The sequence below is a fragment of the Schistocerca gregaria genome, chromosome 7 (genome assembly GCF_023897955.1).
Source record: "Schistocerca gregaria isolate iqSchGreg1 chromosome 7, iqSchGreg1.2, whole genome shotgun sequence".
NCBI classification, from domain to species: domain Eukaryota; kingdom Metazoa; phylum Arthropoda; class Insecta; order Orthoptera; family Acrididae; genus Schistocerca; species Schistocerca gregaria.
The window spans coordinates 279,730,102-279,745,519 of NC_064926.1; the positions used below are offsets into that span (position 1 = coordinate 279,730,102).

A 15,418-nucleotide genomic window follows, 5' to 3' on the forward strand; every position below is an offset into this window, starting at 1 on the left:
ATGAATCGTCCAGCTGAGACGACACGTCTCGAATTTCCGCATGTAAATAGGCGAGTTTCAGCCATCAGAAAGGTTTTTATAGCACCTACAGGAATCCAATTATTTCTAGAGGAACTTTCCAACGTACCACTTCCACCAGAATCCATACTCATTGGGGAACGTGGCTAGAGGCAGTGGAATATTACAGAGAGCATTTGGTAGCCATTAAGAACATTGTTCTTAAATTGTGGGAGGAGGCAGTGAGCATTACTTCAGCTAAAGATCTTCTAAAAGGAATTTCCAACGACACTGCATACATAAAATTTGAATACATATTTCTGGTCTCTGTTATTAAAGCTCTAGAGTGTTCAGGGAAACCAGTTTACACGCAACTGCGGTTGATAGAAGAGGTGACATGAAAAGCAGCTTGATCCCAGTTTCTATTGGCACGAAAGTTAGTTAGAAACTAAAGACAGTGCTACAAAAAAATCAGAGACTGACCGCCCTCTGCTGGCGTCTTATCAGGTAAATCAACAGAACATGAGTGTGCGGTCCATTGCGTCTATTACCGTCATTTAAAATTTCTCCGGTGACATCTGTTGACGTGGAAGGCTCATTCTCGGCATTTAAGATGCTAATAACAGTTTCTCAACAGAAAATCTGGAGAAAGTGTCAGTTATTTACTATGACTATAATTACGGAGATTGACAATAATATAATGTGGATTTTCGTCAATCTACGAGGAGTGTTTTTTAAGTAAGTACCGTTTTGAAATTAAAAAGACACATGCTAAGGCATCTCAATAATTTTATTTTTACACGAGGGCCTGTACCTTAATATATTTTTCTACATAATTTCCGTCACTATTGAGGCACTTGCCATAACGTTGTTCCAGTTTTTGAATACCGTCCTCACAGAGGTCTGCAGCCTGACTTTTTAGCAACTGCATCACCACTGTTTTGACTTCGTCATCGTCTTGAAGACGCTATCCGACCATGTGTTTCTTCAAGTGCAGGAACAGATGGTAGTCACTGAGAGCAAGATCGTGGCTGTACGGAAGATGATCTAGAGTTTCCCATCGAAAAGATGTGATGAGATCTTTGGTCTGATTCGCCACATGCGAACGGGCATTGTCTTGCAGCAAAATGATGCCCTTGCTCGTCTTCCATGGTCTATTGCTTTGATTCAGGTGTGACGTAGACCACCCATGTTTCATCGGCCGTAACAATTTGGCTTAGGAAATCATCACCGTCATTGTGGTATCGCTCAAGGAAAGTTAATGCACTGTATAAACGTTTGGTTTTGTGCACATCCGTCAACAGTTTCGGTATAAAACGTGCGAACAATTTTAGGTAATTCTAGTTCTCGGTCACAATGCCATACAGAACACTACGAGAAACATTAGGAAAGTCATCCCGCAAGAAGGAAATCGTAAAGCGTCTCTTTTCTCTCACTTTATTGTCCACTTCATGCACCAAACTTCCATTAAAGAGCGAAGGACGCCCACTCCGTTGTTCATCATAAACATTTGTCCTGCCATCTTTAAATGCTCTGACACACTTTCTTACCATTCCATCACTCATAATGTTATCTCCGTAAACTTCACAGATCTCACGATGAATATCGATCGCTTTCAGACCTATAGCACTAAGAAATATTACAACAGCCCGTACTTCACAGTCGGCTGGACTCAGGATTATCGGAGGCATCTTAAACACTCAGTACACAACGTAACAAGGAAGAATCACACTGTAATGGCGTCAGTGCGTAGATTAAGGTACAGGCTTTCATACAAAAGTAAAATTATTCAGATATCTTAGCAAGTCTTTTTTTAAATGTCAAAACGGTATTTAGTTAAAAAAAACACGCCTCGCATTTATCTTTCTAGACAATACGATGTCAGGATTCGGTCACCTATTTTCTGATTTTTATAACCCATTTTTGTAAGTGACAGAACCTAAATTAAGATTTTTAGAACCCAGGAGTCCGAGGTCTAGTCAACACAACAACACTACTTACGACGCAGCTCTTGCAGTGTACAGTGTGATCATCAGGTCTATAATGTTGTGTACCCTTGAGGTAAATAGTTTTTCGTGTCGACTGGCTCAGGAAGTGCAAGTTCAATCATAAGCACCCGCCGCCGCCGCCGCTGCTGCTAGAGTTCGCCTCCGCCCCTGCCCCGGGCGTACCTTGGTAGCCTTCTCCATGGCGCCCGCGGTGCCGAGCAGCTCTTGCAGTGCACAGTGTGATCATCAGTCCTATAATGTTGTGTACCCTTGAGGTAAATAGTTTTTCGTGTCGACTGGCTCAGGAAGTGCAAGTTCAATCATAAGCACCCGCCGCCGCTGCCGCTGCTGCTAGAGTTCGCCTTCGCCCCTGCCCCTGGCGTACCTTGGTAGCCTTCTCCATGGCGCCCGCGGTGCCGAGCAGCTCCCCGCGCTGCAGCTTGCCCTGGACGTAGAAGGCGCCGAACAGGGGCGGCACGAAGGCCAGCACGAGCAGGCCGAGCCGCCACTCGTAGTACATGGCCAGCGCCACCGACAACACCAGCGTGCCCAGCGACTGCGTGATGGTGCCGATCCGCTGGCCCGTCGCCTGCGTCACAGTGCGGGGAGACGAAGTGAGTGGAGGGGGAGGAAATCTGTGTCCGGGCTTGTAGAAGTAAGGTGTGGTCAAGGGGAGGCGAGACCACCCTCTGATCATCTGACGCTTCTAATGAACGAAGCGTCATGACAATTAGCGACAAACTACAGAAAAAGGCTTCAGATTGGACGAAACATTTCAATAAGTTACCAGAGTCACGAAAAATGTAATGGCTAAATCTTGGTCAGCAGCGAAGATCACACACACTTCATAGCATCCCTTGAGTTTGTCATAATATGAGACCGCACAAGATTGTGACTGTTGAAAAAAGAGCTTGTGCACCATCAGATTTCTTTGCTTGTCCTACCTCATACTTCATATTTACGGTGAGTTCAGAAGAGAGAACATTGTTTACTATTATTTACCAGGCGATCAAAAAGTCAGTATAAATTTCAAAACTTAATAAAGCATGGAATAATGTAGATGGAGAGGTAAAAATTGACACACATGCTTCGAGTGACATGGGGTTTTATTATAATCGGAAAAAAACAAAGTTCCCAAATTATCCGACAGATGGCGCTGGACAGCAAAATGTCAGTGACTGCGCATGACAATCGTTATGCTAGGCCTCCCAGGTCCCCAGACCTCAGTCGGTGGATTGTTGGCTTTCGGGTTACCTAAAGTCGCATGTATATCGTGATCGACTGACACCTCTAGGGATGCTGAAAGACAAGATTGGACGCCAATGCCTCACCTTATCTCCGGACATGCTTTACAGTGCTGTTCACAACATTATTCCTCGACTACAGCTATTGTTGAGGAATTATGGTGGACATATTGAACATTTTCTGTAAAGAACGTCATCTTTGCTTTGTCTTACTTTGTTATGCTAATTATTGCTATTCTGATCAGATGAAGCGCCATCTGTTGGACATTTTTCGAACTTTTGTATTTTTTCGTTTCTAATAAAACCCCATGTTATTCCAAGCATGTGTGTCAATTTGTATCTCTCTATTTACATTATTCCGTGATTTATTCAGTTTTAAAATTTATACTGACTTTATGATGACCCTGTACTTGAGATAAAAAAATTTATGTGTTGATTTTGTGGCACACAATGATTTGAAAAATGCTATACAAAATAATTTGGAATTTTTTTCTTAATTTCGAATTAAGATTGCTACGCGTTTCATTTTTCAACACATATACATAGGGTTTCCCACTCTTCCGTGGAAAAGTTGTACATTTTTACAAAGCTGAAAAATATGCATACATTTTGTAATTATCAGAAGAATTAAAGGTAAAAAGTATATACACACATCAAAAAAAGTTCTGCAGCACCCCGGTTCGCAGAACTCCTGAAGATAGACGTTGGCTGTGGATATTGTATCCCAGATACAGTCCCTTTGACTGTTCAGACACGCCAATAAACCAGCCAAAAGGTGTAAGCAACCACGCATGAGCAACACCTATTAGACGGTGGGGGTCCGTCAGCCGATCAGTTCCAGTCATTCCACCAGGAGGAAGTACACGGCTCCCGTTGTCTGTAGTTCAACCATGCCTAGACGGTTCGATCGCTTATGCATTGTTACGTTGTGCCAGGAAGGTCTCTCAACAAGGAAAGTGTCCAGGCGTCTCGGAGTGAACCAAAGCGATGTTGTTAGGACATGGAAGAGATAAACTGACATAGGAAATGTCGATGACATGCCTCGATCAGGCCGCCTAAGGGCTACTACTGCAGTGTACGACCGCTACCTACGGATTATGGCTCAGACAAAACCTGAAAGCAACACGACCATGTTCAATAATGCTTTTCGTGCAGCCACAGTACGTCGTGTTACGACTCAATCTGTGCGCTACAGGTTGCATAATGCGCAACTTCATCCCGACGTCTATGGCGAGGTCCAGTTTGCAACTATTACACCATGCTGCGTGGTACACATGGGCCCAACAGCATGTCGAATTCGCATCACGTATTCTTCACTGATGAGTTTCACATATGCTTTAAACCAGACAATCGTTATAGATGTGTTTGGAGGCAACATGGTCATGCTGAAAGCCTTAGACCCACTGTCCAGCGACTGCAGCATGGTGGAGGTTCCCTGCTGGTTTGGGGTGGCGTTGTGTTGGGCCGACGTATGCCTCTGGTGGTCATGGAAGGTGCCGTAACGGCTGTATGATACGTGTATGCCATCCTCCGACCGATAGTGCAACCATATCGGCATATCGGCAGTGCATTATTGACGCATATATATATTTTAAATGAAATGCGGAAAATTACGATTACTTTTCCCACACGTCCAAATCCAATACTACGTCCTTTCCTTTTCTTTTGATACTCCAGAGGTATTTAACATCAAAATTCTGGTGACATTGAGATGTGCAATTGAAATACTGACAAGAAAGTAAGCACTTAAGATGTGTTTAAAACTAGGGTTCATCATCACTTAATTATATTAGTGATACATGGTAGTTAAAACACAAAAATTTTGGAGCTTTAATTTTTGCTTCATATTCTACCTGATACGTAGTTGCAATGGCGCAGCTTTTCCCAAACGTTCAATGTAGGATGTAGTTATCGTGTGGCAGCGAAAGTTGGTAGATATTCCCACGAGTGATACAGAACCAATTTACGCTGTGACAAAATTAATTCCGATTTTGGTCAACAGCTGCAAATGTAGCGCTATGAATGCAAGGAAGACGTATAGAAATGTTTCTATTTGTAATGGACTAGAAGTGAGTCGTGGGCAAACGAGCTCAAACAAATGAGAAAGATATAATTTTACTTTAATACTATCTGTCGCTTACACAATTTATTCAACATAGCTCGGGGACGTCGACAAGATGCTGTAATGTGGCAGGTTTTCACTTGGTGGCCAATATTGGAACTAATTTTTAACAGCTTTAATTGGCTCCCCATTGACGGGTAAGTATGTACCAAGTTGCGTTGCCGTACGATAATTACAACCCAAAACTGAATCTCCCTCAGTAGCTGCACCTTAATTATAACCACCCGCTACTTCAGAAAGACCAGCGTTCTACCCAGCTTGATATTTATCATAAAAACTTTCAAATCATCAAAATTTGGATCAACACAAGTAAAGTGAAAAGACACATATGCCACAGTCACATTTATTTTTGGTGCTAATATGTTTAGAAACATTGGCCTAGTAGTGTTGCTAAATGCTTCGCGATTTGTCGAGATCCTTTCCCTTGATCGTACAACGTTGGAATGAACACAGTCAGCCCTCCTCTTACTATAGGCTGTTTTCTGGGAATTCAGAATGCTGCCACGTTCATCGAAAGTAACTTCACCAAAGCGTATGCTACACCGTGACGCATAATTTTAATGACAGGAAGGGATTTAAATTCGACGATTACAGAAGTTCCCTCTTTTCATGGCACAGCGAAGGGAAATTGCAAGTAGAAGCGCAGCAATTAAAATGCGTCCCTTGATGAATAAGAATTTCTGGTCCCAGTTGTCCAGAGAATGCTTCAATATGCATCATTTTCCGTGAACGTAGTGCAGGTACGAGGAGAATTTAACAATTTCAACGAAGTAGCTTCTCTTAATTATAATCACATAACAAAATGATTGTCATAAGTGTCTTCGCATGTTGCTTGAGTAATTCGAATCTTTATGTACATAATGCTTTTATGATAGATATGTTACTGGGGAATGTACCGGTTCTTATGACATATAAAGTTTTGTATCTACATTTATTAAGTAACCAGAAATTAACCTGTAAATAGTGTGCTTCCCTTAAAAGCTTCCAACGACCACTGGCGACAACATCGATGTACTGTGGAGACCTCACGCCCCACGTGTTGAGCAATTCGGCGGTACGTCCACCCGGCCTCCCGCATGCCCACAATACGCCCTCGCTCAAAGTCCGTCAACTGCACATACGGTTCACGTCCACGCTGTCGCGTCATGCTACCAGTGTTAAAGACTGCGATGGAGCTCCGTATGTCGCAGCGACGCACGGATGCACGCCAAGACCGTAGGATCCTACGCAGTGCCGTAGGGGACCGCACCGCCACTTCCCAGCAAATTAGGGACACTGTTGCTCCTGGGGTATCGGCGAGGACCATTTGTAACCATCTCCATGAAGCTGGGCTACGGTCCCGCACACCGTTAGGCCGTCTTCCGCTCACGCCCCAACATCGTGCAGCCCGCCTCCAGTCGTGTCGCGACAGCCGTGAATGGAGGGACGAATGGAGACGTGTAGTCTTCAGCGATGACAGTCGCTTCTGCCTTGGTGCCAATGATGGCCGTATGCGTGTTTGGCGCCGTGCAGGTGAGCGCCACAATCAGGACTGCATACGACCGAGGCACACAGGGCCAACACCCGGCATCATGGTGTGGGGAGCGATCTCCTACACTGGCCGTACACCTCTGGTGATCGTCGAGGGGACACTGAATAGTGCACGGTACATCCAAACCGTCATCGAACCCATCGTTCTACCATTCCTAGACCGGCAAGGGAACTTGCTGTTCCAACAGGGCAATGCACGTCCGCATGTATCCCGTGCCACCCAACGTGCTCTAGAAGGTGTAAGTCAACTACACTGGCCAGCAAGATCTCCGGATCTGTCCCCCATTGAGCATATTTGGGACTGGATGAAGCGTCGTCTCACACGGTCTGCACGTCCAGCACGAACGCTGGTCGAGCTGAGGCGCCAGGTGGAAATGGCATGGCAAGCCGTTCCACAGGACTACATCCAGCATCTCTACGATCGTCTCCATGGGAGAATAGCAGCCTGCATTGCTGCGAAAGGTGGATATACACTGTACTAGTGCCGACATTGTGCATGCACTGTTGCCTGTGTCTATGTGCCTGTGGTTCTGTCAGTGTGATCATGTGATGTATCTGACCCCAGGAATGTGTCAATAAAGTTTCCCCTTCCTGGGACAATGAATTCACGGTGTTCTTATTTCAATTTCCAGGAGTGTAGTTCAAAGTCAATTTGTTTCCGGTGCAGCACCATACTGCCCCCAGCTCCATGGTCCGTACCATTCCAGGGTGTTTTATAAATTGTTCCGCGTGTACATTTAAATGTGCAAAGATTCCTATTTATGTCGCGATCTATTATTTGATACATCTCACACCCAAGACAGTTAAAACTGGATACCTGCTTCGATGCTACGCACCTACCTCAGTTTTTGATGTTATCGCGTATTCCACCAGACATACCATTGAGTTTGATTTATGAGTAGATATAATCACCCCATATTCGTCTACCGTATAAGATGTATAGCACTCTTTAAATTACTATTACTATTTTATTATTATGTTACAACTGAAAATATTTTGTGTTTTAAAAACTAACTTGTCCGCATAGATAATCAAAGAGTGCCGAGGAGTGGCATTAACTTTGTCTGACACCTTTGTTCGTTTTTTTGTGGTGTTCTTAATTGCTTCCGTGAGGCGAAAAGCACGGTAGTGTTTTGAGTTAGATATTTTCTCACTTCTTCTAGATAATCTGGTAACCCATTTCAGATCACGTTCCTATATAACGTCTCTTTTCCAGATGTCAAGTATCATTAGAAAGTCGATGAAGGCAATGTGAATATCCGAAATTAAATTGCCTTCTTGTTTCAGTCACGTCTTTCACTATAATGTGTGTACGTGCCTAGCTCCTACACGATAGTATTAACAAGGTGGCAGTGGGTAAAAACGGCATTTTGCCTTTAGTGCTCGATTTTTGCAGTCAGTATTTTCTTTTTATGTGACCAACTGCACCAGGAAAAGAAGCCAGGCGATGTTAAGTGGAAGCATATAATATTTAGTAGAGACACTCATTTGTTAACGAAACTTACGTTTCGAATGTCTTTGCCAGAGGGTACAAGAACCAGTGTATGCTTCTGAGTTTCCTTTCACAATACATATTTGAGGGATGTTTAGACGGAATGAAATGATGTCATGGATACATCCGTCATCGTCTCTCATCGGGGAACGAAGCTACTGCTTGAGCTCGTCATTCAGTTTTTTGTTCTTTACATTCCCAAATGTGATCGACAGCTTCAACGAAGCGGTGCCTCATAACATTGCTATTTATGTTACGGTGACGTGGTTAACACTTTGTGAGCGTCAAGCCATATCACCTAACCAACTGAAAAATGGTTCAACGGGCTCTAAGCACTATGAGACTCAACATCTGAGGTCATCAGTCCCCTAGACTTAGAAACTACTTAAACCTAACTAACCTGAGGACATCACACACATCCATGCCCGAGGCAGGAATCTAACCTGGGACCGCAGCAGAACCGTTCATCCACAGTGGCAGACTAACGAACTGACTTTTTGACTCGTTGAATGAGTTGTGGCATCTTCGGACAAACTCTGATCTATGTGTTAGAGGTGACGGCGTTTGAGCGATCACTGATCACGGTATCCTCTCTCAGTAGTCTGTTTTCAGGTAACCTATTACTTCTGTGAGGGTCATTATTCTCTTACTTCTGTCTGATGTGTCAATTGTCTTCAAATGTTCATAATTTTTAACTGGAATTCTTCTCATGTTTCCATTGTGTGCATGCTTAGATGTACGCCGTTATGTATTGTCATAAGTTGGTTGTTGGGATGCTCAGCTATCTTAAACATTATCTTTTTTTGTCGTCCTCCTGCCAATTTTTTAAGATACCCTGTGTTAAATTACCCTCTCATTATTTTCGCAAAAAGGTTTTTCTTGACGTCTCATTCTCTGTTGAAAGAACGCTCTGAATTTGAATTTAGCTGCCAATAATCTGCATATACAGCGTTTCTGTCTTTTGTATGCTAAGACGTGATATGTAGGCCTAATACAGTAGCCAACCTGTCACGACTGAATTACTCCTCGTAACATATACAAACAACACAAATCTTTTTACATATTCAACATGTTTCTCATTGACGATGAGATCTTAATTTCTTTACCTTTCAGTATGCAATCTTCACTCTATCATTTGAATCTGATAAAGATTTGCAGTTCTTTCATGCACTGAAACTTTTCTGTACTATTAGGCAATCCAGCCTTGTTCTTTGTTCTTTCGTCCAGGAACCGTCGGTGTATTCTCAGATAACATGCTAATGTCGCACTTCTCGTGCCTGTGGAAGACTACCGAAAATTTCTCTTTTTGTTGTGTGGCTACGGTCCTTCTCGTACAAATTTAAAGTCATTATCCATTCCTCTTCCCCTCCCCCCCCCTTTCATGTACCATGGGCCTTGCCGTTGGTGGGGAGACTTCCGTGTGTTAGCGATACAGATAACCGTACCGTAGGTGCAACCACAACGGAGGGGTATCTGTTGAGAGACCAGAGAAACGTTTGGTTCTTGAAGACGGGCAGCAGCCTTTTCAGTAGTTGGAGGGGCAACAGTTTGGATGACTGACTGATCTGGCTATGTAACATTAACCAAGAAGGCCTTGCTGTGCTAGTACTGTGAACAGCTCAAAGCAGGACGAAAGTGCAGGCATAATTTTTCCCGAGGGTATGCAGCTTTCCTGTATGGTTAAATGATGATGATGACGTCCTCTTGGGTAAAATATTCCGGTGGGAAAATAGTCCCCCATTTGGGTCTCCTGGCGGGATTTACTCAGGAGGACGTCGTTATCAGGAGAAAGAAAACTGGCGTTCTACGTACCGGAGCGTGGAATGTCTGATCTACTATTATTCAAGGATGGAGTAGCGTTGAGAGCTGCATAAAATCAGTCTCTGGACTGAAGACCACATCAACAACATCCAGTCATCGGTCATAATAGTTGGTTTGCTAACTTCGTACCTTTGTGTATTCCTTTTTCTGTGGCTTTGAACTGCCCTGTTTTCTCCTAAATAACAGCTCAGAATTTCGTCTCGCTACCATCTTACAAACTTCGCCCACGCGTCCATAGTAAAAATACTTAGTTTCGCTCCTGCCTGAATAGCGTGGCCTGAGCTCACTCCCCAGCATGGTGTGAGTGGGGTCTCTACTCATACCCTGTATACTGACAGATTGGTCTCAGCTCCCGCCCCCCCTCTCCCCTTCCCCCCACCCGTGTATGTTGGCAGAGTGGTCTCAGCTGAACCACTGTTTGTTGGCGGCATGATCGCTACTCACCCCCTGTATGTTGGCAGCATCTCCAGACAGGCGTGCGCACAGCGCCCCTGTACTGTTGTTTTTGTCGTCGAAGTAGGCCACCTCCTGGCGCAGCATCGCAGAGAACATCAGGCCTCGGAAGCGCATCGTAAGTTTCTCGCCGGCGATTCCGTACAGGTACGTCTAAAGCAGAGGAGAATGTGGCTACTTTGGTGAATGAAAATATTACAGACTAAACTATCTGCCAAGGAGATGGCTGTCATTTGAACTTTAGGTAATGTTACACTTTAGACAGCTATTTGCTCCATATTGCAGACCTGGATGAACGTCATGAATCCCATGACGACGCCGACGATGACGAAGAGCAGCGAGAAGTAGTCGGTATCCGCGCGAATCTTGTCAGGGTCGTCTTGTCCAAGAGTCTGCGAAGAAAATTTTTACTACTTTACTGATTTGCAGAGCAAGCTGTAAACCTCAGAGAAGAGAAAAGCAGTTTACAAACGAACAAAGAACTATTAATTAGTGTCAGTCTCTGAAAATAAGTAAACTTTACAGAGAACAAAAATTAGAAACCATGTGAGTACAAAGTAGATAAAGGACTCTGCTTACACACGAAATTTAGATCCGTTAACCAGCAGGTAACATAAAACACGTTTCAGTTTTCCATGGAGTTCTATGTATAGAAGACACAATAACCAATGAAAATTGTTAGAATGCTATTAATGCTACCAGAAAAAGACACATTATATCACTGGCTGTACTCCTTGTATCATCACCTCCGTTAATGCCTTTCTGTTCACTAAGAAATTTATTTCACTGAATACTCTTCAAAAATTAATAAAAATTTTGCTTCCTCATCAAATACGGCAATAGATGATGTCGTATTAAATTGTTTATTGAAGGACTGGTTATGAAGATGCTGTACTAGCAGATAATTAACGAACAGAGTTATTGGAACAGCAACTAAATACGTACGACGTGAAATTCCAAATAAAGCACCAATATCGTGTGAAAATGATAACTAAAGTCAAACTATATAGATATTATTGTCCCCCACGGCTTGCACTGTTCGATTTTTACACAAAGATACAACATACAGTTTGATCAAAAAGTCTGATTCATTTTGTGGCATAGATATGATAATCTTGCAAACGGCAGTCCATCAAGTGAAAGAAGAAGATCGTATTTGAAAACAGTCATCCGGAATTGGTGTCTCCAATACATCTCCTGTGCCACGACCTGTTACCATTGTCATACTTGATTTGTAATTTGCTTTACTTGACGTTATCATTTCTTCTTTCGTCTGTATTCTCTGTTATTTTTCTTCTGCAATATTAGTTCAGACAACTACTCTCTACTTTTTTCCATTAACTTTCGTCTACAAAGTTATTCAGCCATCTCAATTGGCTTTACACGTGACATGTGCCCTCGTATACCGTCGTAGGCATAGATACAATAGTTTTTGTAACAATTGTGGAGTGATAAACTATATCTCACAAACAATGTGGCACACTAGTACAAGAACCGTATCAAGATTATTCAAGAATAGTGTTAACTGAGGTTATCTCGAAATACACTACAAAAACTCTATAATGATACTCGTTTTACCATTTAACTTGCGATCCTGTAAGTCTCCCACGACTATAAGAAAACATACTCCCAATGTTTTACATGCATACGTCTCACATCTTCTCCCTAAGAAACAATAACCGACTCGCCGTACCTGACAAGGACACACCTTCCGATATCTCTACCCAACTATTCACATTAACGTAACCAGCCTTCCTTCTCCACACCAGTGCTTCTCTTTTATTCCGCTCAATTCCTTCTCGTTCAGGAAGCTTAGAATGGATTACTTTTCCGAAATTAACAGATTCACATTTTTCCCTAGTTTAAGGAAGTATTATCCACAGCATCATTCTCCATCCAACAAATATATAGTTACCACACGTTGCTGTCCCCATGTGAATTATATCATTCGCTTTCCACCGGCTCGTGTAACATCTATGGCATCAGTATCACATAACATTAAACTTTTGCGAACAATCGTCATCTGTAATTATGCGAATGTTGTGGAAAAGGAAAGTTCCGATCGGTTGCCAAGTGGAAACCACAATAAACAGTTGAAGTTTTGCACTTTGCACTTGGCAGGTCTGAAACTAACATTTCCCAATTTTCCCTACTTTAATCTAATATCATCTACAGCACCATTCTCCATCCACCAAATCTATAGTTAGTACACATTGCTGTCCTCACATGAATAATTTCATTCGCTTTCTACCCACACGTGTCACATCTATGGTGTTAGCATCAAATAACGTTGAAATAGTGCGAAAAACCTGCATCTGTAAATATACGAGGTATGTCAAAACAAAGTTCTGTTATACGAAGCTAAATCACAAATGCAGTGGTTGACAGGTTACTTCGGTTTTTCCAGCCATTTCAGTAAATTTAGATACGCTACTTTCGTCTAGATGTAAGAGGTTCAGTGCTCTTCAGTTACTCTTTTTTTACTTTTTGGTGGAAAAATCTTTGACGAGATAAAATCGAAAAAAGGTTGCCGTTTATGGTTACCTTTCACCATCGATTACGGTAAACTTTCCTAGGGTGAATTTGTACGTGTTTTTAAGAAATGGCTCCCAACAGTTTATTTTGCTCCCAGCTTGCAGAACTGCTCCTCAGCGCATATTTATGTGACGAGGAAGTCGTCATCGACACAAAGGATCATTTTATTAGGTACAGTTGTTACTAGGGACTCAAAGTCCCCCAGAACCTTGGAAAACGTAAACATTAACGAAAGGGCGGTAGGTTGACAAAAATTGTTATTAGTATGTGCACCACCCAATTTAGATGTTTTAGGACAATCTGTGGTCTTCCCAGGGATCCAAAGGAAGAATACGACTCACCCCAATGAGATCGCCGAAGAGCACGGAGAAGAGCGGCATGGCGAAGCCGCTGACGACGGAGGCGACCGTCGCGATGACGAGCAACAGCCACTCTGGCCGGTTGACGCGCAGGATCTTGAGGATGCTGGCCGTCTTGACGGTACCCTCCTGGTAGTGCTCCGCCATGAGCCGCTGGCCTTCCGTCAGTTCTTCGTCGTCGTCGATGGCTGACGAGGCATTGCTGCGTACGCTGATCATCCGCTCTGCTTTCATGTGTTCCTTCCCTGCAAACACACGTTTCAGTTAGGCTCTTCTAGGTCAACTTTCATGCTCCCAACGAGGTGCAAACATTCTCTGAGAATGGTAGTTTATCACTTTTCTAAAGTCAAGGCCTGAAATAGTTGAGTGTATATTGGCTTAGAACATCCCAACAATACGGGGGGTCAATTTACTTTACGCATATAACGTAAAAGGTCCAGTGAACTTTCCTATATCATCGCACCTAGGCCTCCCATACTTCAAGAACGTGGAATTTCTCGCGAAAGCATTCACCCACTACAGCCACTTCCAACAAACATGACGACGGAGACTAGCACAAAGGAATCTACGATGTTACGTGCAACCTCCACCCTGCCTCCCCCCCCCCCCCCCCCCACCACGACATTCCCGTTTCCCGCCGCTGTACAGTTCCACATTGTATACACTGATAAGCAAAAAAATTATGGCAATGCCCACCGCGCGGTTCGATATCGCCTGGCGGCGTTGCGGGAACGTGAATCGATAGTGAAAGTATGTGAGCGGAGCACAGACGAATGGTCAATCATTGTAGCTACAATGTGGGCCTATGAACTGGTGTCTCGAAAACGGCGAAGCTTGTCAAATGATCACTTGCAACTGTCATGGTAGAACGACAGTGAAACTTCGATTATGCCATTAATGTGAGACCTGAGTTTCTCCTGGAGTATACAACTTTCAAATAACTTCCGGGAATTCAGCCAGGTAACACTTTCAGCGACCGCCGATATTTCGGAGAGAGAACACCCCGCGGTCGCTGAAAGTGTTACCTGTCTGAATTCCCAGAAGTTAATTGAAAGGCCATAAATGACTGGACGTTCACCATTCTTCACAGGACGTGGGATTTGGTGGGTTGTCTGCTCTGTGAAGTCGGATACATGGCGATCTGTAGCACCTCTGGCGAAAGAGGGTAATGCTGGTCCACGCATAAATGTTTCGGAGGATACAGTTGATCGTACAGTGTTGAACATGGGGCTCTGCCGCTGACGACTCCTACGTGTTCATATGCTAATACAATGGCACCGTCAGTTACGGTTGCAATGGTCACGGGATCATCGACATTAGACATTAGATCAGTATCTGTTCGTCGGATGAATCACGTTTTTGCTGCACGAGATCAATGGACGTCTCCGCAAACGTCGTCATACTGGCGAACGACGGGTCGAAACGTGCATCGCGAAACAAGCGCAGGCCGGTGAGAACAGCGTTACGCTATGGGGGACATCTGGTGCCCTTTACCTCGACACACCTAACAATAATCTGTCGCAACCGTGATACGCAGAAATGATGTTGTATTGCGTTCCGAAAATAAAGCAACCAGTAATAAAGCAGGTGCTCGTAGAGTTTTTGCTCGTCAGTGTATATATGTACTACTTGGTAAAATATACGTCTTCAGCAGCTTTAAAAGTGATATTATAGTGGGTAGGGGTTAATGCATGTACGCAGGAGAAACAATACGCTAATGTCCGTGTACGCTACGTAACACAGTCACATCGATTAAATACCCAGAGCAAACGTTGCAGACCTAAATGTAATGGAGCGAGGTGGTTAAGGGCACTACAAGGGAGGCGAATGGCCACATCCCTAAAGAAGACCTCATAGGGGCAGGACCATGCTGTCCT

At 43.7% G+C, this 15,418-nt stretch overlaps 1 protein-coding gene across 6 annotated transcripts in view; it reads right to left on the reverse strand.

Moving 5' to 3' along the window:
• LOC126282052 (ATP-dependent translocase ABCB1-like) overlaps positions 1 to 15,418 on the reverse strand; it is a 150,111-nt gene that overhangs the window by 47,501 nt on the left and 87,192 nt on the right. For all 6 annotated transcript variants that reach the window (XM_049981483.1, XM_049981487.1, XM_049981486.1 and 3 more), the window contains 4 exons: positions 13,524 to 13,786; positions 10,935 to 11,039; positions 10,639 to 10,800; positions 2,371 to 2,574 (listed from right to left, as the gene is read on the reverse strand). In XM_049981483.1, the coding sequence (XP_049837440.1) occupies positions 2,371 to 2,574; positions 10,639 to 10,800; positions 10,935 to 11,039; positions 13,524 to 13,786 (734 nt within the window). The remainder of the gene's footprint in view (positions 1 to 2,370; positions 2,575 to 10,638; positions 10,801 to 10,934; positions 11,040 to 13,523; positions 13,787 to 15,418) is intronic.